General features: G+C 32.3%; 4 protein-coding genes across 11 annotated transcripts; 2 read left to right on the top strand and 2 right to left on the bottom strand.

Annotated features, from left to right (window-relative positions):
- The first annotated feature begins 283 nt into the window (after window positions 1-283).
- Window positions 284-4,392, top strand: LOC109800951 (Tetratricopeptide repeat (TPR)-like superfamily protein). Of its 2 annotated transcripts, none has more exons than XM_020361888.3 (2): window positions 284-2,890; window positions 3,979-4,392. In XM_020361888.3, the coding sequence occupies exon 1, from the start codon at window positions 430-432 to the stop codon at window positions 2,425-2,427; it is 1,998 nt and encodes a 665-aa protein (XP_020217477.2). In that variant the 5' UTR covers window positions 284-429; the 3' UTR covers window positions 2,428-2,890; window positions 3,979-4,392. The 2 variants fall into 2 exon arrangements, with proteins under 2 accessions (XP_020217477.2, XP_029127597.1); XM_029271764.2 differs by having other exon boundaries at window positions 284-3,088.
- Window positions 4,393-6,346: 1,954 nt separating this feature from the next.
- Window positions 6,347-11,073, bottom strand: LOC109800639 (Tyrosyl-tRNA synthetase, class Ib, bacterial/mitochondrial). Its single transcript, XM_020361439.3, has 10 exons — window positions 10,828-11,073; window positions 10,617-10,764; window positions 9,008-9,297; window positions 8,809-8,905; window positions 8,251-8,356; window positions 8,081-8,163; window positions 7,610-7,755; window positions 7,348-7,453; window positions 6,646-6,705; window positions 6,347-6,565 (listed from the first exon to the last, which is right to left on the bottom strand). The coding sequence occupies exons 1-10, from the start codon at window positions 10,914-10,916 to the stop codon at window positions 6,545-6,547; spliced, it is 1,146 nt and encodes a 381-aa protein (XP_020217028.1). The 5' UTR covers window positions 10,917-11,073; the 3' UTR covers window positions 6,347-6,544.
- A 3,584-nt stretch (window positions 11,074-14,657) lies between these two features.
- On the bottom strand, window positions 14,658-17,436 carry LOC109800619 (uncharacterized). Of its 7 annotated transcripts, XM_083066287.1 has the most exons (5): window positions 17,332-17,435; window positions 17,132-17,256; window positions 16,889-16,970; window positions 15,521-16,692; window positions 14,658-15,122 (listed from the first exon to the last, which is right to left on the bottom strand). In XM_083066287.1, exons 3-4 carry the CDS (start codon window positions 16,889-16,891, stop codon window positions 15,535-15,537), a joined length of 1,161 nt encoding a protein of 386 aa, XP_082922413.1. In that variant the 5' UTR covers window positions 16,892-16,970; window positions 17,132-17,256; window positions 17,332-17,435; the 3' UTR covers window positions 14,658-15,122; window positions 15,521-15,534. The 7 variants fall into 7 exon arrangements, with proteins under 7 accessions (XP_082922413.1, XP_082922412.1, XP_029127600.1 ...); XM_083066286.1 differs by lacking the exon at window positions 14,658-15,122 and having other exon boundaries at window positions 15,391-16,692; XM_029271767.2 differs by lacking the exon at window positions 14,658-15,122 and having other exon boundaries at window positions 15,391-16,692; window positions 16,889-16,917.
- Window positions 17,437-18,662: 1,226 nt separating this feature from the next.
- Window positions 18,663-22,546, top strand: LOC109801342 (RmlC-like cupins superfamily protein). The gene is made up of 5 exons (XM_020362390.3): window positions 18,663-19,001; window positions 19,540-19,715; window positions 19,804-19,884; window positions 20,058-20,339; window positions 20,621-22,546. Exons 1-5 carry the CDS (start codon window positions 18,704-18,706, stop codon window positions 22,367-22,369), a joined length of 2,586 nt encoding a protein of 861 aa, XP_020217979.2. The 5' UTR covers window positions 18,663-18,703; the 3' UTR covers window positions 22,370-22,546.
- Window positions 22,547-22,895: the final 349 nt, after the last annotated feature.

Raw genomic sequence — 22,895 nt, 5'->3', positions numbered from 1 at the left:
TTAAGGTATATACAAACATAATATCATTAATAGTTATAGATAATACTTAAAATAATCATTTAACATTTTAATAAATAAATATGTAACTAAAAATGATTATGTAATAATTGAAACTAAAAATAATAATTTAAATTTTAAGGGATGAAAAATAAAAATGAAAATTATAAAATGAAAATTATTTTTTTTATAGAGACAAAAAAAAATTAAATCCTTTTTTTTTTTTTAACTCTTTTCTTATTGTATCAAGTTGTCGATTTTATTGATCATTTATCCGTCTTTATTTAATCTATCCCAACATGTCTAATTAGTGTCTTAAAAACCTATTTCCCCAATTATGATTTTTCATTTGGACCAAAACAATTAAATGGGGTCCCTGTATGCCGAAACCTATAAATTCAAGAGTGTTGACTTGCATAAACGATCGGTCCAATGAAGACAAGCATGTTCGTGACTATTGCAGCACAGTGTGAGTCGCTATTGCGAAAATTTTCAGCTTCTCAATCCCTTTCTGAAACCAAAAAGTTGCACGCTCTCATCCTCACCCTAGGTCTATTCTCCTCCTCCAACATTTGCTCTAAGCTTGCCACAACATACGCACAATGCCACCACGCCTCCTATGCATCCCATCTGTTTGATAAATTGCCTCAACCAAGTTTGTTCTCTTGGAACGCTCTGATGAGGATGTATGTCCAAATTGGTCGCCCCCTTGATGCCCTCAACTTGTTTGTTGAAATGCTCGAGTCGGGTGGGACCATACCGGACAAATTCACTTACCCGGTTGTTATCAAGGCTTGTGGTGACTTGTCTTTGATTGATGCAGGCGTTGGAATTCATGGGCAGACCTTTAAGTTTGGTTTCGATTCCGACATATTCGTCCAAAACACTTTGTTAGCAATGTACATGAATGCTGGGGAGAAAGAAGCAGCACAACTGGTTTTTGAGTTGATGCAGGAACGCACTGTAATTTCTTGGAATACCATGATTAACGGGTACCTTCGGAATAACTGTGCTGAGGAAGCACTGAGAGTTTATGATAGAATGATGGATGTGGGTGTGGAGCCTGATTGTGCAACTGTGGTTTCAGTATTGCCTGCTTGTGGGCTTTTGAAGAATGTGGAGTTTGGGAGAGAGGTTCAAGCGTTAGTTCAGGAGAGAGGGTTTTGGGGAAATATTGTAGTTAGGAATGCATTGCTGGACATGTATGTTAAGTGTGGTCAGATGAAAGAAGCATGGTTGCTAGCGAACAGGATGGATGAGAAAGATGTGGTGACTTGGACTACTTTGATTAATGGATACATTCTGAATGGGGATGCTAGAAGTGCTTTGATGCTTTGTCAGATGATGCAGTGTGAAGGAGTGAAACCAAATTCGGTAAGTATAGCTTCTTTACTATCGGCCTGTGGCAGTTTGCTTTATTTGAGCCACGGCAAGTGCCTGCATGCGTGGGCAATTAGGCAAAAGCTCGAGTCTGAGGTCGTTGTGGAAACTGCCTTGATTGATATGTATGCCAAATGCAATCGTGGCAACCTCAGTTATAAGGTATTTATGGGAACATCCAAGAAGAGAACAGCCCCATGGAATGCTATTCTATCTGGGTTCATACAAAATAGGCTTGCAAGAGAAGCAATAGAACTCTTTAAACAAATGTTAGTGAAAGACGTACAACCTGACAATGCCACCTTTAATAGTCTTCTTCCTGCATATGCTATTCTTGCTGATCTCCTACAGGCAATAAACATACATTGTCACCTTATAAAATCAGGATTTCTTTACAGAATTGAAGTAGCAAGTATTCTAGTTGATATATACTCAAAGTGTGGAAGTTTACGATATGCTCACCAGATTTTTAACATAATTCCTCTAAAGGACAAGGATATTATTATTTGGAGTGCAATAATTGCTGCTTATGGAAAGCATGGGCATGGAAAAATGGCTGTGAAACTTTTCAATCAGATGGTACAATCTGGAGTAAAACCAAATCAAGTCACCTTCACCTCTGTTCTTCATGCTTGCAGCCATGCAGGTTTGGTAGATGAGGGTTTGTCTTTGTTCAAGTTTATGCTTGAGCAACATCAAAGTATTCCCCATGTTGATCATTATACTTGCATTATTGATCTTCTTGGACGTGCTGGTCGACTGAATGATGCTTATAATCTTATCAGAACAATGCCTATAACACCTAACCATGCTGTATGGGGTGCACTACTTGGCGCTTGTGTAATTCATGAGAATGTTGAACTGGGAGAGGTGGCTGCTAGGTGGACTTTTGAGCTTGAGCCTGAAAATACCGGAAATTATGTTTTGTTGGCAAAACTTTATGCTACTGTAGGAAGGTGGAGAGACGCAGAGAAGGTTAGAGGTATGGTAAATGAGGTGGGGTTAAGAAAACTACCTGCTCATAGTCTAGTTGAGGTCAGAGATACGTGAATTTAACATGTTCATTTTGATTGCAATGTCAACTTAACAACATTTGCCACAAACATTAAAAGCCTCTCTAAATTGAGAGTCATCGTTGCTTTAGGTATGGAAGATCCTATAAAATGTGAAAGGTATTTCCTTTACAGAGGGGGAAGTGCCTACTTGTTGCCATTATTTTAATTATAATGGAGGGAAATGTCTTTGCTTCAATAATGTTTGGTAAGCAGAGTTCAAGACAGATTTTGGCTCCAATTTCCTTGATACACTTCTGTTCCTGTTCAATAGCCAATACCAATCAGGGTCTAATGTCTGGGGCTTTTGACACCCATTCATCAGCTAACAAGCTTCCCAGTTGCCATGTTTGTGATTAAAGTGAGACATTTGAGTTATTCATGATTGTGCCTGTTGCTACGGTTGTCTGGTCGTTGTTGATCACTTACTGGCCGCAACTACTTATTCTCTCATTTTCTTGGTAAGTAGTTGGTTTTTTTTGTTACTTGTACTTTCACCTGCTTTTAATGGTTATGAAACTAGTTATGTTGCTTCTGTTCTTGAATTGTGATGGCAATGACGGCACACTGACTACGAGGGAAAGTGGTAGGGCATAACTTGGTCGGTGCCTCGGTGTTACCACCTATTCTTATACCCTCTGCAGTCGCTTGATAACTATGTAAGACTTAGATACTGCTGTCAATATGTAATTTGTTTATTCAAGGTTTGTAAACTACAATAGTTTAGTCACTTCATTATTAAGTACTCTGATTAACTGAAATGTCTGCTTAAATCTTGAGCTTGTGCATACATATTGATTATGATGTAATTCAGAATCTTTTTAAAATTTCATTGGTTTATCAATTTTGAAAAATATTGACATCTTACTATTCATTTTTTTTTTTTTTGGAATTCACGGAGTTAATTTATTTTATGTACTTAACTGTGTTGGTACCCATTATATTAAAAAAATATATATATTTAGATAACAAAATATTATAACCATGCATTATTTATATGCTTGCATGTTTATTATCTCTAGTCCTTTTTTATCCGTGGAGTCTCAACAGCTTGCATACAAATGATATAAATTGCCTCGACATTGTTATTGTCTAATCATTTCATGATATTGATGACGTATTAATCTTAACCTATAAAACAATTTACTGTCAATCCCATAAATCCACTCTATCAGTATAATTAGTCTTCCAAGTTTACATATATAAAATCAATGTCTATTCATATATAAATAATGGTGCCATGACGCGTAAACTTTGAATGGTTGATAAAGCTGCTAGCAAGGCTTGTATGCTAATTTGTTTGACTAGTTAGTGTGTGTTTGTTTTGTTGTTGAAAATTTGTCAAAAGATGTTGAACAGAAAATATAGAAATACTTGTTTTATATTTTAGTGTTTTGGGAAGAGTAACTTCATGTTTTCAGTTAAAGAAACGGATTTCCAAACATGCTATTATATCATTATATGTTATCTTGAGGTGATAAACAGATCATTGGTATACCGGAGATCTTTCAAACACTATGTTTCTAACTTCAATCCTCTCAAATTGCAGATGCTATTTCGCTGAACTGTGGCAGGAAAAAAGAAGCTAGGTTCTAACCCAAAACTCCCTATTCTTGACAGTGTTCCGGCCTAATAAATTGGGGGTTATTTATCTCTCTGATGCTTCATGTCATTATCAAATTATTCTGAAAACAAAAGGATCCGAAAAGCAATGAGCTAACACCAGTTCCGGAGAAATACATATCCCAGATGTCATGGCAGTGTCCTTTATTTTATCCCATTCTCCAGACAAATTTTGGGCTAATACAACCAAACCCAATAAAACATACAGTTGTATTGTATCTTGCCCTTTTTTCTTTTAAAACTAGTCCAACCAAAGGATATTGCTGAGCATTTTAATATTATAGTAGTGTTTAACAAGTAGAATGTTCTACTGAATAAACACACGGGGATCTAATTTCAAGCTACACACATGCTATCTCGCCGCTGTACTTGCGATTAGGTTGAAGGCATTACGATTTTTACGGAGAATTTCGTTGCATACACCTAAATCATTACTCATTTTACCGTCTCTGAAGTATTGAAAAATCCTTCAAACTACTTATAGTAAAATATATCAACTTGAGAACTAAATTAATGGATTTTCAATACTTTACAAATTACTTATATAATTTTATTATTTTTTATTTAGGAGAGTAAAACTTCAAGAATCACATTGATGGTTTATCCTCGTACATGACATTTTGATCACCAACCTATTATTTTCCGGTAAATTTTGTCTTTAACGGAATTCTGATAGTCTACATCAAGGTTTTAAATTACTATTGCAGATGCAGTTGAGGACATTGTAGCATAATTATTTTTATATGTGATTTCATTAAATTCTTTAAAAAAATCTATGAAGTTTAAATGTTTTAAATTCTCACATTTGAGGCAAGGTTTTTTCCCCTAAATTTAAAACTATATTTTTAATCATGTAATTTTATAAAAGATTTGTTTTGACCCGAGATCACTTACTGACAAGAATAGATCGAGTCAACTATGTAACAATTAGATTGATGTGATTTTCATTAATAAGAACACTACTGAGGGCACATTCAACACATGCTAATCACGGAATGTTCCTCCCAAGATCCTATCACAGTAAAATCTCCTATTGTGTCCAATTTTTATTAATCACCGACTTATGTTTTTTAATTAAAAATTATATTTATAATGTAAAATAAATTATAATATATTAAATTTTAATATTGTACTCACCGTTAAAATACTAACCTTTATACATTATATTAAATTATAGTATCCTAACCATTATAGTATATTAAATTTTAAGTGAAAAATACCATTATACAATAAATTTGAACGTTACATTTCTTAACATTGCAATTTTTATTATTATTTTAACTTAACAAAAAATTAAGTTAATAAATAAATTATTAATATATAAAAATGTGAGATTTTTTGTAAGACTCATTTAATAACTGAAAGAAAAGTGATAAATTCGAGAGAAATATACTTATAAAAGTGCTTAAATTAAAAAGAATAAAGATGAATGATATATATATAAATAAGAGCTATTTTAGCACCTAAAAAACAAATTTCCATTTGAGATGGCCTAGGTGAATTATATGCAGTAATCTCACTAACAATATTTAGGTAGAACTAAAACATTTATTTTAAAATTATAAGGACTAAAAACATTTTTAAAATTTAAGGAAAAAACTTATTCTCAAATTAAGAAACTAAAAACATTTAAAGTCATCTGTAACCGTTAAAATTTTTTATATATCTCTTATTTAAAAGTTGTATAAATTTTTATATTTTTAAGACTTTCCATTAGTTATGAATAATTTGTTAAAATAATATCATTATAATTTATAAATAAGCATTATAAAATCTATTTAAATCCAAAGTTCGAAAATTCAGAAGACACCGTTTCTAATGCGGAAATTCTCTGCGATGGTGATCAGGTGTTTCGCTTTCAATGCTAGGCACGGTTTTCCCTACTCCATAAGTAGAAAAGGGGAATATTACTTTTAATCAGATAATGCAATCTCTAGCCTTTATTTTAACAATAACAAACGATAAAAGGATTTTTCCCTAGCAATCAGAACTTGAATGATGTTTCCTTCCTCACTAGTCACTACTTCCCTCTCCTCCATTCCCCTCCTTCCTATTTCACCCCCAAACCATATGTTAATGACAAAATCCTAGTTGCACTTTTAAAAGTAAATATTTTACTTAAAATTTTGAAACTTTAATATATCAATTGCTATTTGCTATCACTCACTCTTTACGACTTTTGGGCATATTATAGGATTAACTCGCATAATATTCAAATATTTGTTACCTTTAGTTCTTTAGGAATATCGGTTTTATTTGTATTGTGAATAATAATAAATAATTTATGCAATCTCTTACACAAGTAAAATATAAATATTAAATCAAAACATCTATATTTCAAGTAAATAAAATACAGGAACAAAAATCCTATTTCTCATTCTAAACAGAACCTCCGCCACATTTTACAAGTCCAAAAGTGCGTTTCGTAACGTGAAAATCATATGGCTGTTTTGACAAAGAATAGAATTAGCCTTAAGACTTTAATCAGCATATTACTTGGTGACTCTGTAAGCCTGCGAACCAAAAGCAAATTTAGTGCGTAAAACACCCAAATGATTGATGTAATATTTTACTAATTCAAAACAAGGCTCACCTTGACCCTTTTCAGCAGCTCTTTAGCATTGCTGTCCTTCTTAAAGTGTTCCCTTACAGGCTGCATAGTCCAAGAAAAAATCATTAAGCTTGTGCCACATACCAAGAGTTCACATAAATTTATGTTATAATATCACTACTTCTTTGTACAAGCTCACAATAACTAGTGATGCTATCAGAACCAGTACGATATATTATTAAGAACACCCTAAATATGAGGGTAGCGACTCTAATGTCTAATTCTCGATTCCTATCCCTGGTTCCATAAAACTTAATCGAAACATGAATATACCTCAACAGGTAATTGAACCAAATGTAAGAAGCCACTTGAGCCTCCAATAAAAGCATTATGGCGCGTACACAAGAGTGCAGAAGGATTAAGTGAACAGTACACTAAAGCAGATATACCAGTCATGCTTTACTTGGTAATGCTGATGGATTAAACTATTTGAAATATTTTAACCACCACTTTAATAATTGCAGATTGCAACCATATTAAAACTTCAAACCCAACAAGCACACTAATCTATATGATTATAGGAATATGAAAAGCAATAGGCTTGCAGTATATAAGTACCAGACCCTTCTAAAGCACTGTTTCAATGCAGAGTAGGTACACTTCAACATAGTAAACATGATTGAAATTGTGCTTTTAAAACTCGGAAGAAAAATGAAACACATGAACACAATCAGGAAACATCACCTCCAGAATTTTATTCAATGACTTTGACAATGCTGGTTTAAGATCAGCAGGATGTAATTCTCCACTTTCATAGTCTGCAATCAGCTCTTCATAGCTTTTGAATGTCCTGGATGGAATGGAAGCATGAACATATATCAACCAAACAAGTATGCATAAGAAAAGATAAATAATTGTAATACAGACTAAAGGTAAACACAATGACCCAATAAATTACTACTTTAAAGGAATGTGAAGTTCAGACGGGGGAACCAGCAAAACTTACTTATTCCCACCATTATCTGCACTACGCTCCACTGTGAACTCATTAAACCAGGGTAAGACAAGATATTTAATGTACTCCAAGCATGGGTTTCCTTCCACAACCTTTGGCGGGCAATATGCTTTTTTTATTTTCACATTCACTTCAGCCTATATCCAAATATAAAGTTAAACAAAGACAGTAAATTTTATTAAAAATAAGTAAATGAAAATACAAATAAAAGGAAACACTGAAAATATATTTATCATTAAAGAACAAATAGCTATAATTTGATACAAAAAGCACAAGTATATATTCCTTGGTACTAAATGTTTTATTCCCTTTTTATATTTTTTGAAACTGAAATTTCACAAAATGAAAAAATTCTTGGCTGTCCTTGTAATTTAAATTTAAAACAGAATGCAAATAGATATGACAATTGATTCTAGCCTTTGAAATAATGACACAAATTTGATAGCCCTGTTAGTAACTTACCTCCTCATCTTCCATGAAAATGGACGACGATAGGTCACTTTTTGACATCTTTTCTTGCCCTTGCAGCAAACCAGGTAACATGTCTGCAAATCACCCCTTAACCAGTTAGTAAGAGATACAATGCCTCAAAGTTCAAATATACACTATTCAAAAGGAAATTCGAAGAATACGGTGTGACAAGATAATGGGCTTGTTCTTCCTCTTAATGTCATCACAATACTCTCTTGCAAGTACATTAACTTTCCGCTGATCCATTCCCAATTGGCAGATGTCAGCCTATTTTGCAATAACAACATTAATGCATTATTCACTAATATGTTTGTAGCAAATTCACAACTAGTTTCAGATGTTAGGACCCAAGAAACGGCACAATATTTGAATACTGAAAGATTGAAAATAAATAATACAGCTAGCTTAGATATTGAAAACAAACAAAAGGATGGAAAAACCCATGAAAGGCATAATTGAAGTTAGGAGAAGAAATCACCTATTACTGGTATTTGGTAGATGTAATTAACATATTCAGGGCTGTGAACATCTACTATAATTTCCCTTTTTAATGCTAACATTGCAACAGTCATGCATTAATTTATCTTTGGACAGTTCTCTACAGTAAGCTAACAACATCCGTTGTGACTTTAGAAGTACAAATGGCAAATTAATAATGTATACAATACATAAAATAATTGAGGCAAGCTCTAATATATAGGGGAAAAACTGAAACACACCTTGAGGAAAAATATGTCTGCACACTGCATGCATGGATAGAATATCTGAGCAGCAGTCAATTCATCTTGTTCACTTCGTCCCATAATTTGGCTACACCTATAGTTCAGAAAAACAAAACATGGAACAATGTTTTAAGTCGAAATCCACCATTTACAACAACATACACAAAGGCATTTATTTAGGGAAAAAAAGAGGAACCTGACAATCCTTTTAAGATTGTTCTTCTGAGCTATATCCAACACAAGAGGCCAGTACTCATCAGCTCTCGCGTTAATCTCTTTTGAAGACCACAAAAACTCAACCTTCCCTCCCTCAAGATCCATCCCAACAGCTTTCCAAATCTCAATCAAGTAACGGCCAACGGTCTCAATTTTCTTCAAATCTCCTCCCATCTTATTGTTGAGCTTTGCAAACCAATCAGCAATCCATATTTTGACGCGGCAACCAGCAGATGTAAGCTTGTTCACATTTATTGTCTTCATGACACCCTACAATAACATACAATTAAAAGAAAATAATTACTCCCTCCTGTCATTATAAGGCAGTTTTAACCAAATTACACAGACCAATGTAAGTAACTATGTTAGTTGATTTTATTGAGATTATAAAAGAAAATCATATATACCAATTTTACCCTTCTTACTTTTCATTGATATTTTATGGGAGAGGTGAAGATATTACTCAATATCAAAGCTTATGCACCAATACCAATAAAATTGATAAATGACAATTGGAGAGTTTAAGAGGTGAGAGAAAATATTTATTTCTCAAATTCTCTTTTGATTATCCAACATAACAACAAGAAGTACATATTCTCACAATCTTTAATGGGGGCAAAAGTTTAAAGAAATTGTAAAGTGCCTTATAAAAAAAATATCATTTCCTTCCAAATTGTGCCTTATAATAAGGATTGGAGGGAGTATTATGTAAGCCACACCACCTACAAAAGATTCAATTCACCTAGAATTCATGTAATCAACTACTCACTATCAACTTGCACTCTTCTTTTCCATTTTATACATGTAAATAATATTAAGACTTAAATAGGTTTTTAATTCTTCAAATATAAGATTAATTTGTTTTTGGCCTCTCAAACTTAAAATTGATTTTTGGTTTAAATACCATTTAATTCCTATAGTTTCATGAACTTTACCTTCAATTTCCTATAATTAAAAACGTTATATTTTAGCCCGCTTTTTGTTTTTATTATATACATATAGTTTCATAAACTTTACCTTTTAGTCATGTAACAATAGAGGACAGAGATAAAAAGGAAACAAAAAATTAGAATGGAACAAGGAATAGAATGGAACGTTTTTAACATTTTTATATATAGGGACCAAAATGGTATTTAAACCTTGAAACTTTTAGTCCCTATAATATGAAGAAAAAAAAGTCTTATTTTAGTCTCTGTATTCAAATGTTGCTAGTGAATGCGTTAAATCTTGGGGCCAGCTATCCCACCCTTTGAGGTGCCTCCAACGTAGCGAGGAGATTAGTCACTGCTATCCGCGGTGGATACTCCAGAAACGAACCAAAAAAAAATGTTGCTAGTGAATCTCTCAAACAAAACTCACTTACTACTAAACCTGTCCCAAAAGAACCCACCTAGTAGTGTTTTTGTTAGCAGAAGCACTTGATGCTATTGGAAGTTTTTATTTTTTAACTATAGGGATTGATCAATTTTTAATTTGAGTAGCAGAACAAATTACCTCAAATTTATGGGACAAAATCAACTTCAAGGCTAATATTAATAATCTAATATGAATATGAATATTTAACAATTTAGAATAATAAGATTTATTACTTGAGCAATGTGCATTCTTCCGGAGGGTTCGAATCCATCGTAGCAAACTGGCTCGGGCTTTTTGGTGAGCAGGTTAAGGAGTTCGTCTTCCTGAATGCACTCTTCTCCGACGCTCCTCACAATCTGAAACCTCTGTTCGGGGCTCAACCTGAGGGCAAATAAAAAACGGTGAAAACGAAACCCTAAAAGAGAGACAGTAGAAGAAACTTACTGATTAGTTGGATTGGGATTGGAGGATTGAGGGATCTGAGGGTCGGAAACGGACAAGGATTCGACGGCTTCGGTGGGTGGTTGTTCCATTGCGTTGCTTCGGATTCGAAGAACGAACAAAAAAAAATGGAAGCTTTGCTCCGAAGGTCAACGGCAGAGAAGGAGGATTTGGAATTGAGAAAGAAACGAAGGTTCGGAGGCGGCAGTCAGAAGGCCGAGCAGCTAGGGTGAGTCTATAGCATGGCCAGTGTAAATGTTCTTCTTTATATTATTTTTTTGTCTTAAACAAAATAATTGTTTATTTGTTATATTTTGGATAACATTTTAAAAAAAAAAATAAGGGTTGTGAAGTTTGAGAAAACATTTTCAGTTTTTATTTTTCAAAATTAATTTTCATTTTCAATTTTTAAGAATTAGAAATCATGTCTGGTTTAATTTCTTGTTTTTGTTTTAAAAAATAAATATTAAAAATGTATTTGATTTTATTATTTTCAATAAAATATCATGAGGTGTTTTTTTTTATATAAAATTTAAAAGAATGAACGACTACTTTACCATTTATTTAGTAAGTGGTGTTTTAATCCAAGACAAACCTTATTTGTCTTTATTTCTTTCTTAGCAAAAATTATGATTTTAAAAAATTATGATTATAGACATTAAAAAAAATCATCCACAAAACACATTCTAAATATTTGTTATTGTGTTAAACAACGTTTTTTTTATTTTATAATTTCACTTGTTTTATATTTTAGTTCTATAATTTAAAAAGGAAGAATTCGTTTATTCTAATGATAAGTTTACTTAAATTTATTTTGTTCAATAACTCATTCTATATTAAATGTTAAACGATTCATCCGTTGAATTTAAAGTTCTTAATGCATAAATTAAATTTATAAATTTTTTAAAAATTTGAAAATCATTTAATACTTCATTTCATTAATTCAAATGAAATAAAGTATCAAATGATTTTCAATTTTTTTAAAAATTTACAAATCTGATCTATGCATTAAGAACTTTACATTCAAGGGTTGGATCATTAAAATTTGATTTAAAACATGAGTTATTAAATAAAATAAGTCTAGATATACTTACTATTAAAGTAAATAGATCCCTTTCTAATTTAAAATAGACATTCTTATTCTTCATATTTGTCTTTTTCAATCTACCTATAAGTTAAGATAGATTTTTTTAGTTTTTATATTTGTAATTTTTTAATCACTTTAGTTCTTATCATTGAATTTTTTTTATAAATTTGTCTATATTGTGTCACGTATTAAAGATAGTAATTCAATTTTATGTTTTTTGAGGTCTTTTAACACTTCATATCTCTTTTATCTATCATTAAAACATCATTTTTTTACTTTCAATTAATCGAAGAACTATTTCACGCCAACGCAAAACATTATTAAAAAATTAACAATAAAGATTAAAAAGGATTAAAAAAGATAAATATAAGAATTAGAAAAGTCTATTTTAAATTATAAAAATTAAACGGTTAAAATAAGTGACTCTATAAAAAAAAATATACATTTTAACCAACATATAATATTAAAACTTTGTTAGATAACATTATTCTTAAATTAAACTTTTAATCTATACACACCATATAAAAAAAAACATCTATCTTTAAATAATTTAAAATTTAGCAGCATTATATTTCTAGACGATCCAATTTAATTTTAATTTTTAATACATGTCATATAAAAAAAATTCTCATGTACTTAAGTCTTAATAAATCACTAATTCAGTGTTTGAACCACATAATAGACCAATATTATCGTGCTTAAGTTCTAACATATCACTAATTATGTCAATTTATCATAAACTAAATAATTAAAGTGCTTAAAAAGTTTAAAATTTTGAAAATTTGACATTTTAAGGAGAATACGAGGAGTTGGGGTTGAAAAAATCTCCTCAATGTCAATTTTAAGTTCAACCCTATCTTATGTTTTTTTTTTTACTAATTTTTATGTTACAGTAATTATGTAATCATATTCTAAAATTGTTATATGCACTTTAAACCATTTTGCTTCAATTATGGAAATAGAAAATCTCATTAGTAGAGATGAAAATAAGTCAGACATTAAACAAAATCTATTATTTGATTTCTTTAAAGTCAGATTTAACTTAACTTATTTAATAAAAATGTCAAGTTTAGACTTATAAAAAAACTTGTTAGACCTGATATATCAATATATTTATTTATATAATATAATATATATATATATATATATATTAAAAATATAAATAAAGAAATAAATTTATAAACAAAAATAAATTATCAATATTTAAAATATTTTTTTATACAATTATTTTTTTATTATAAGTTTATAATTTTACGACCTGTATATGATGTATATCACCCACAATGATTGGTCATACCATTGCTATCCATAATGGAAAAGAGCATTCATTTATTTATATAATAGATCATATGGTAGCTATAAATTAGGAAAATTTTCACCAACTATAAACTTTCGAAGAGATGCAAAAAATGATAATAGATCTTATCGTTAACGTAAATTTAACATAAATTTTTAAATAATAATTCATAAATAAATATTAAATAATTCATAAATAAATATTAAAAAATTGAATTCAATTTTTATTAAATTTAAAACCATCTCTTTTATAATTAATATTTAATTATAAATATTAAATTATTAATTAAATATATTATAACATACATAATTACAGATAAATTTTTCCTTCAATAGAAAATTATTCAATTTTTCCCCTATATTTCTTTTAAAATTTAAATTTTAATAATGCTGAGTAAACTATATTTAAAAATATATTTTTTATTTTTAAAAATTAAATTTATTGATCTAATTAACATTAATAATTTAAACAACCTTTTAAATAGGCTAATAGGCCAAACTTCCAAACATTAATAATTTAAACAGGATTTCAAAAATATCATGTTAAACTTATAAAAAAGACCTATGATAGATAATAAATCAAACTTAGACTTTAATTTTGCATAAAAACCTTACCTATATATATTCAAAATCTGACTTGACCTATTTCCATCCCTACTCACTAGTCAAAAGGGGTGATTTTTTCTCTTGGCCAATGCATGTTATCAATGGATACACATTGCATTTAAAATTTAATTTTTTAATTTTTTTGTTCTATGTAATTAGTTATTTGGTAAGTCAGTTTATAAGTCACAATCTTATAATCCATTTTTTTTCTTTCTAAATAATGGCAAATTAAGCAAACTTAACCCATAAATATTCAGGACTAGTTGAATCAAGTTTTTTTTAACTCGCATCAACTATAGATTTAGTCTATCACAATCAATATTAACTGACATAAGTAATGAGGATTTATATTTCTTAATCAAGTAGATACATCATACCAACATTGTAGTTATTAAAAAAAAATAAAAAATAACCATCGCAATACAACCTGTTTTAGGACAAGCCGAAGCCAAAAATAAGCAAGGTTAAATTAGGTTAAATTGACTATTATATCACCCCTATTTAAAAGGTATGAAAATAAGAAGAGACCCATCATCGGAAATAACTGAGGTTGGAATCAGATTTGCACCAAAACTTAGCAACGACGAAGGACAAGCCATGAATTTAGCACCCAGTTGCTTATTTTTAAAACTATATTTTTAAGTAAAAATATATCTTTTGCAATTTATAAAATAAAGACCAAAACATCAAGTTGTTTTGATTTTTCATCTTCTTCCATTCCTACTTTCTACGAATTAATTTTTGAAAATTTTTATAAAATAGTTTTTAAAAACTAGAACACAAAAACACAGAAAAACACCTACTTGCTTCTTGTAAGCTAAATTAACATAAGATATTTGAGAGATTGTTTTTCAACCCGATCTTCACATGTAAGGAGATATTCAATTTCACTTACAAAGGGTCCAATCTACTATATAGATGGAAGCCACAACAAGCATCACATTCCCTCAATAACCCATCCAATATCACATCAATGCGTTCATCAGGTAGTACAGGAAAAACTACGAAGATCAAGGATTCAATCAGAACCTTTATCCGCAACAAGTATTTAGAAACAGAGTGTGAGCCTTTCTCTGTGCTTTGAAATTCAGATCAAAACTGATGAACCTTAGTACAAGTTTGGAATTTTAAGAAATTGTGTATCTTATACCAAAGCTACCACAAGTATGCAACGAACTACACGAGTGAGAAGTGAGTCCAAAAGTGAAGAAAGGGACAACAAGAACAAGAGCGGATCCCTATTGCTTCCATTGCAAATTTGATTATGCCACAATCTCAATCAATACCAGATAGAAATGGAAAAGTACTTCTGCAAAATTGATGGAGTGAGAAAAAGAAGACAAAGGGAAAAATTGAGAGAAGATTGAAGTGGTCAATGGTTTCATTTAATAAAATGAACCCTGAAACGAGTTCTTATATTTATACATTTCAGATGTACAAATATATTTAGATCTGAAACACATTTAGATCCTACTGAGTTTATCAGCTGCTAGCAAAATTCTAGACTGAGAGAAGAAGTTGAATTACTAAAGTAGTGAAAAAATCATTCAAACACTAACTAATTTAGGACAAGTACATTCAAAAAACGACAACTACCTGTTGAACCCTTTATGGCAAATTCAAATAGGCACACCAAAATTAAGAATAAATTACATAAAGACAGAAAATAGTCTGACAAATTAGTAAAAGAATTAGATAAAAACTTACATTATCTGAGATATTTAAAATGGTCTCTGAGGGACTTTCTTCCCAAAGATGGCTTCCCAAACAGAGGGTGAAAATGGTGTTTTCTTGTCCAAAAACTCCCTGACAGCTTTCTCATTAATAGTAAAACCCTTTTCTGTTATTTTTTTGACGGCACCCTTAGCTTCTTCGACACCATTTTCCTTGCAGAAACCATCTACTAGGCCTACAAAAGTTGTCACGTTTGGAGAATGCCCTGCTTCTAACATCTCCAAGCAAAATTCAAACGCATCCTGTAATCTGCTACACTTGTAGAGCCCTTGTATAAGGACCGTGTAACTGAAAGCATTGGGTGAAATGCCATTATTCTGCATTTTCCTGAAAATCCTTTTGGCGTCATCAGCCTTGTGGGCCTTTGTATATCCATCCACAACCGCTGTGTAAATGACAATTTCTGGAATGGTTCCCTTCTCCCGCATCAAACTAAAAAGTTTCAAGGCTTCTTGAACCAAACCATCTTTACATAGACCATCGAGCATGGCTACAGCATTGGGGATAAGACCAGTCTCCTTCATCTTCTTGAAGATCTCATCAGCATCTTGAGGCATAGACTCTTGAGCTGGTTGATTGTGATTTGACCTCTTTGCTTCTTCAGATAGCTTGCCTGCTGCAACATCTGACAGATTCACTGTTTTATCGTCAAAACCAAGCTTGAATTTATCAAGGAAACTGTCTCCTGATTGACCAGCATCCCTATTTGTTTCTGCCACATTTGTGCCCTCAAATGCAAGATTAATTTGAGAAGATTTATTACTTGTATCCATTTCATCAGGGTCATCAAATCGGAGAGGGAAGGAATGGGAACCTCTATCATATCCCCGGAAATGTGGATGCTGCTTAATTGGCTCCCTACCTCTCAAAGGTCTACTTGGAATTGATTCCGACAAACATTGTTCAACCTTGTATGCCTCGTTGGTACAGTTGCTATAGTCTGAACCTGAGTCTGACTGTGGATAAAAAAAGTCATCAGATTCTCCAGCAGGTTGTTTACCGTGATCATCGGTAAAGCTAAGATGGCGTACAGACTGAAGCCATGGTGACAGATATTGTTTGGAATGTAAGAGAGAAACTAGCTTTTCAATCCGGGAGGAAGATACAAGATTAGGAAAACCCCTTAGAGAGCCTGGCATGTGGACCTGTTCATAAGTCGCATTGTACCAAACATATAGTGAACAATATTACCCAAATCAAAGATTGAATAGAGCAAAAGGAAAGACAGGATGAATACTGAGATAACCAGATGTTAACAATAAAAATAAAAAATAAAAAAAAACAGATTATAACGGAAAAAAGAATAAGAGAAATTATAATGATAAAGTCCCTGTAATTTACCATCTGTTTTGTATTCGCAATTCAGCTCTCTGCAACCAGTGCCAGGATTAAATAAAAGCAACTCTCAAAATCCACAAGGCAACTAAATTTAATGAAAAGTAGTACTAAATCATATAATAGAGCCAATAATCAAAGAAAAAGAAAAATGCTAAACCAATTTAAATGGTAGAAATGAAACTAAAAATATAGGAAAATTGTTAAGTGTAGAAATGTAAATTTCCTTTTCGCTGGCGTTTCTCTTACCCTAACTAGAACAAAACAAACAGTGGAAGTTGCAATTCATAAGCGAAAACAATGGCAGCAAAAGCAGAGAGTAAGAAATTCCAAAGAATCACAATATCGTAGCAGCGAATAGCGCGATGGTTTACCTGTGAAGAAGCGTATTGGTGAGTGAGTGTGAAGAAATGTAAGGTTGAAAGTGCAACTCTGCATAAGAACAATACCTAGCACTCTAGCAGCAGCACAACGAGCAAGAAGACTGTGTCGTTGAACTCTTGGGCTTGGGCTTTTGCCCTCCTCTCACTCGTAACCTTCCCTTATTACAAACTTGCAATAAAATAATTTTATGAATAAGCCCATCCATGAATCTCACCTAAATAGTTTTAAATTAATAAAATATATAAATAATAGTATAGTATTGAATATCTATCAATTTGATTTTTAGGTCAATATGTATTAATTTGATTCAATGGAAAAAATTATAATATAATATAGTATAAAATTATTTTTATTCTTCAAATTTAAAATTTATATTTTTAATCTATAAAATATCTAAAATATTTTAGTCTCTGCTAAATTATGTTATCAGTGGTTTTAAAGGACTAGAATAATATATTTTTTTAAATCAAGAGACTAAAAATAATTTTAAAATAATTTTAAAAAGTAAAATAATAATTTTTAATATTTTGAAAATTAAAAATACAAATTTTAAATTTAGAGGATAATAAAATATGTATCTCAAATTTAGACTAAAAATATAATTAAGAGCAAATTTAATTTATCATATATAATTTATAAGAATAAATGTTTTGTGGAAATTTTACTGTAATACATATATTAAACATCAGGAGTTAAATTTAATGTATAATATATAATTTATAAGAATAAATGTCATTTGCGAAAAAAAAATACTGTAATATTTACATGCACCTGCAATTTTATTTATGTGTACGAATTACATTTTTAGTATTAATTTAATTTTCAAGTGATTAAAATAAAATGTAAAATACCGACATGACATGAATTTTATGAATTCAATAATTAATTTATACAACTAAATAAGTTTTAAGACTAAACTGAAAATGAAATAATTTCAAAATGTAAACTAATTATTAAAATAAACAGTCACCAATCAAATTTTTATCTCTCTTTAAAATCACAAAGTGTTTCAACATCTTTAAATGTAATATTTGGCTTTGACTCTGATAGCATGATCATCTTAGTAATATAACTAATTGAAAGAAGAGTGGTAGCATTTCTATGACCATTAGTTTCTTAATAATTATTTAAGTAGTCTTTGTGTTAACTATTCTTGTTTGTGTTAACTATTCTAGTATGACGAAATTTGGAGGGTGCCTCAGTTTCTTTTAACAAAATAAAATTACTAATTTAAGATGACAGATTCATAGTGATCTCATTCTCAAGTGTTTGGAATTTTGTGGTATACACAATTGCTTGGTAAACTGCCACCTGTATAAACTTGCATGACGTGTCTTTAAACAAGACACGCACCCCATAAAATGCTGGTCACATTACACTATATAGAGCCACCTTTGCAAACTGCATAATCACAGTTTCCATCTCACATTGTTGATAATGGAGCCTCGCAATGCTTCGCCGTTATCACGAGTCTTTTTCTTCTTTGTTACTATTTCCTTGTGTGGAGTGAGTGCATTAAGTGAAGATCATCATGTCAAGCTTCAGAAAGGATCTGTGGTGGAAAAGGACCAGAGGAGGACATTACTTGCCACTGAATATGGAGAGATCACTGCCATTGATATCAAGGAAGGACCAGAGAAACCACCCTACCATCTTCAGTTCTTCACGTTGGAGCCAAACTCGCTATTTCTTCCTGTGCTTCTCCATGCAGACATGGTCTTTTATGTTCATACAGGTACATGCCCTTTAAACTTCTAAATTCTAATCACATCATATTCAAGGTTTTTAATTGTGATAGCTATGTAATTTTGTCGCCATGTCTTATATTAATGTGGAAAATTGTGAATAAATGTAACTTTGTTTTGATTATTGATATTGCTCGATATTTTGGATAAGCAGAGTATTTTAAAACCTTGGCCCACAGTATTCTCATGACTCAGCTTTTGGTCCATTTCTTTCAATTACCCTTTTTATGTTTTTACTTTTATCCTACATTGAAATTAACTGATAGAATACCTTTTACTTGGCACGCATTAAACAGCTATTCGGCCAAAAGATCTCTCCCGTTTTGATTACAAGTTTTAGCTAAATACTGCATAAAACCAATTGAGAGTTAACTTTTCGGTTCCAAACTATAGTGTTCATACTGTTATTACAGATATATAACAATTGTCATTTTTTCTTCATATTTCCAAGATAATATAGGGGAACATGTATAATATTTTTCTATAAAAAAATTAATTTCAACACATTCAACTCACTGGGGATTGCAGGGAGTGGAAAGCTAACTAAAGCAAATGATGGTGGTACTAGCAGCATCCCTTTACGGGAAGGAGATCTCTGCAGTCTCAATGAAGGATCTGTTTTCTACATACAGAGCAACTTAGATGCTGAGAGAAGGAAACTTAGGATTTATGCAATGTTTACCAATACAGAAGACAATACTTTCGTAAGTGCTGCATATGTATTCTTTCTTTCATTGAACTTAAAGAAATTTAAGGCTTGTTTGCTGTAGTTCACATTAACCACAAATGCAGGATCCATCAATCGGTGCTTACTCAAGGATCAGTGAAATGGTCAAGGGCTTTGATAAGAAAATCATGCAAGCAGCTTTGAAGGTATTACTTTAGCCTCCAATAACCAACTGTGCAAGTATTCTGGTTCAAAATAGAAGGTTGCAAAACATATGGCTATATTTTTACACAAATTTCGTTTTGTTTTTGCAATCTTAGGAGTCTATTGTTGCATTATTGGGAATTTTGGAAACTCAAAATTCTGATTCTTTTTTAAGGTACCGGATGATGTGATTGAAGAAATCATTAACAAGAGCAACACCCCAGCTATAGTGCATGCGGTTTCAGAGAAGAGGAATGTTATCCGGGAACTGGAGGTTTCGTTTCTTAAAAACTTTTTAGGCGTTGGGTCCAACTCCAAGAAACTAAAAACATACAACATCTTTAAAAATAACCCTGACTTCAAAAGCCATGATGGATGGAGCATAGCAGTGACCAAAAAGCAACTAAAATCATTGAAGCGCACCAACATTGGATTTCTGATGGTGCATTTGAGCTTGGTCAGTGATTATAGTAACTCATACTTAGTACAAAACTTAATTACAGTACTGTTAGTGTTATTCTTAGTCTTATTCTTCCATCAGATTTGAAATTGAAATCGGAGTTTTACTTCAATAAAAAATATATTATGTTTTCAATATATTTCCGAGTAAAGTCAGAGATCACTACAGGTGTTACTGTTACTATATCTGTGTGTTACTATACCTAAGTTTTGTCATACTTGTTATTGTACACAAGTTTATGAAGTTATATTAAAATTATTTTCTTACTATAATTGAAGGGATCAATATTGGGGCCTCATTGGAACCCAAAGGCAACAGAGTTGTCGGTGGTATTGGAAGGGGAAGGCATGGTCCGAGCAGTGTGTGGAATCAGCAATGATGAGACAGAATGCCAAAACATGAGGTTTAAGGTTAATGAAGGGGATGCTTTTGTGGTGCCTAGGTTTCATCCAATGGCTCAGATGTCATTCAACGATGGACCGTTTGTTTTTCTTGGCTTCAGCACTTCAGCAAAGAAAAACCGTCCTCAGTTTTTGGCGGGAAAGGGATCAGTGCTTCATGTTCTAGACAAACAGATACTGGCTACCTCTTTTGGTGTGAGTAACAGAACTATTGACCAGCTTTTAAGTTCTGACGATGACTCCATCGTTTTCGGGTGTAGTTCCTGCGCTGAGGAAGAGGAGAGGATAATGAAGGAGGAAGAGGTGAAGAAGGAGGAGGAAAGGAAGAGAAAAGAAGAGGAAGAGGAGAGAAAGAGGAAGAAGGAAGAGGAGGAGGAGAGGAAGAGAAAGGAAGAGGAAGAGGAGAGGAAGAGAAAAGAGGAAGAGAAGGAAGCAAGGGAAAAGGAGGAAAGGAGGAAGAGAAAAGAGGAAGAGAAGGAAGCAAGGGAAAAGGAGGAAAGGAGGAAGAGAGAGGAAGAGGAAGCTAAAAGACAACAAGAAGAGAGGGAGAGGAAGAGAGAGGAGGAGAGGGAGCAAGAAGAAGCTGGGAGAGAGAAGGAAAGGGAAAGAGAAGAAGAAGCTAAGAAGGAAGAAGAAGCAGCTAGCAAGGAACAAGAGAAGAGGGAGAGGGAAAGGGAAAGGGAGGAAGAAGCAGCTAAAAGAGAGCAAGAAAAGAGAGAAAAGAGGAGACAGGAGGAGAAGCAAGAAGAGGAGGAAGAAAAGGAACAAGAACAAGCTAAAAGAGAAGAAGAAGCTAGTAAGGAACAGGAGAAGAGGGAGAGGGAGAGGGAAAAGGAAGAAGAAGAAGCTAGTAAGGAACAGGAGAAGAGGGAGAGGGAGAGGGAAAGGGAGGAAGAAGCAGCTAAAAGAGAGCAAGAAAAGAGAGAAAAGAGGAGACAAGAGGAGAAAGCTAAAAGAGAGCAAGAAGAGGAGGAAGAAAAGGAACAAGAACAAGCTAAAAGAGAAGAAGAAGCTAGTAAGGAACAGGAGAAGAGGGAGATGGAGAGGGAAAGGGAAAGGGAAGAAGAAGAAGCTAGTAAGGAACAGGAGAAGAGGGAGAGGGAAAGGGAAAGGGAGGAAGAAGCAGGTAAAAGAGAGCAAGAAAAGAGAGAAAAAAGGAGACAAGAGGAGAAAGCTAAAAGAGAGGAAAAAGAGGAGGAAGAAAAGGAACAAAAACAAGCTGAAAGAAAAGAAAAAGAAAAAGAAGAAGAAGAAGAAACAGCAGTAAGGGAACAAGAACAGAAACAAGCTAAAAGAGAACAACAAAAGAGAGAGAGTAAAAGAGAGCATGAAAGGGAAAAAGAGAAGGAAAGAGAGGAAGAACAAAGAGGAGAGCAAGAAGAAACAGCAGGGAAGGAACAAGAACAAGAACAGGCTGGAAGAGAACAACAGAAGAGAGAGGAGGAGGAACAAGGGGAAAGAGGAGAAGAACCGAGGGAAAGTCGAGGTGTAGAGTGGGAGCAAGAAGAGGCCAGAAAACAGCAAGAAGAGAGGGAAAGAAGAAGAGAGCAAGAGGGTGATAAAAAAGACCAAAGCCACAGAATCAGCTTTGAAGGAAGGAGAGTTCTGAAAATAAGGCATGTTTGATTCCATCTTAGAATTTAGACTTTCGGTTCTGATGTGTGTAGTGCAATAAGAGTTTTAGATGCCTTTGTCACGTTTTGCACGTTTTGCATGTGTTTGTGTTTTATGCATGGTACGAGGTTGAAGGCGAATGTTTCACGTGACCTGTTGGTGATAGTATAAATAAATTTAGCTTCTCTACATTGCAGCTTGCTACTAAAGCCAATGAACAGTAGATTTATAATAGCCGTTATAATCTTTAACTTTTTAAGCATAATAATTTAGCAATGGAGTTAGATCTCACGGAAGGAACCAGGCTTTTATAACATTATGAATCAAAACTTGAATATCTGTTAAGTATAATACAGTGCTTTGGACAAGATTATTTCTTAAGAAAAATACTTGTAAAAAAAACACAAACGCATATAATTTTAGAATAAAACCTACCATTGGTACTACTATTCATTGAGATTTTATTAGGAAAATCTCTCTCCATTAGTCCATTTGACCGAGACGAAAATAAAATTTATTAGATAAAATATTAATGTTA

The sequence above is a fragment of the Cajanus cajan genome, chromosome 11 (genome assembly GCF_000230855.2).
Source record: "Cajanus cajan strain Asha chromosome 11, NIPB_CcT2T_4, whole genome shotgun sequence".
NCBI classification, from domain to species: domain Eukaryota; kingdom Viridiplantae; phylum Streptophyta; class Magnoliopsida; order Fabales; family Fabaceae; genus Cajanus; species Cajanus cajan.
This window is presented reverse-complemented; position numbering and strand designations above follow the sequence as displayed.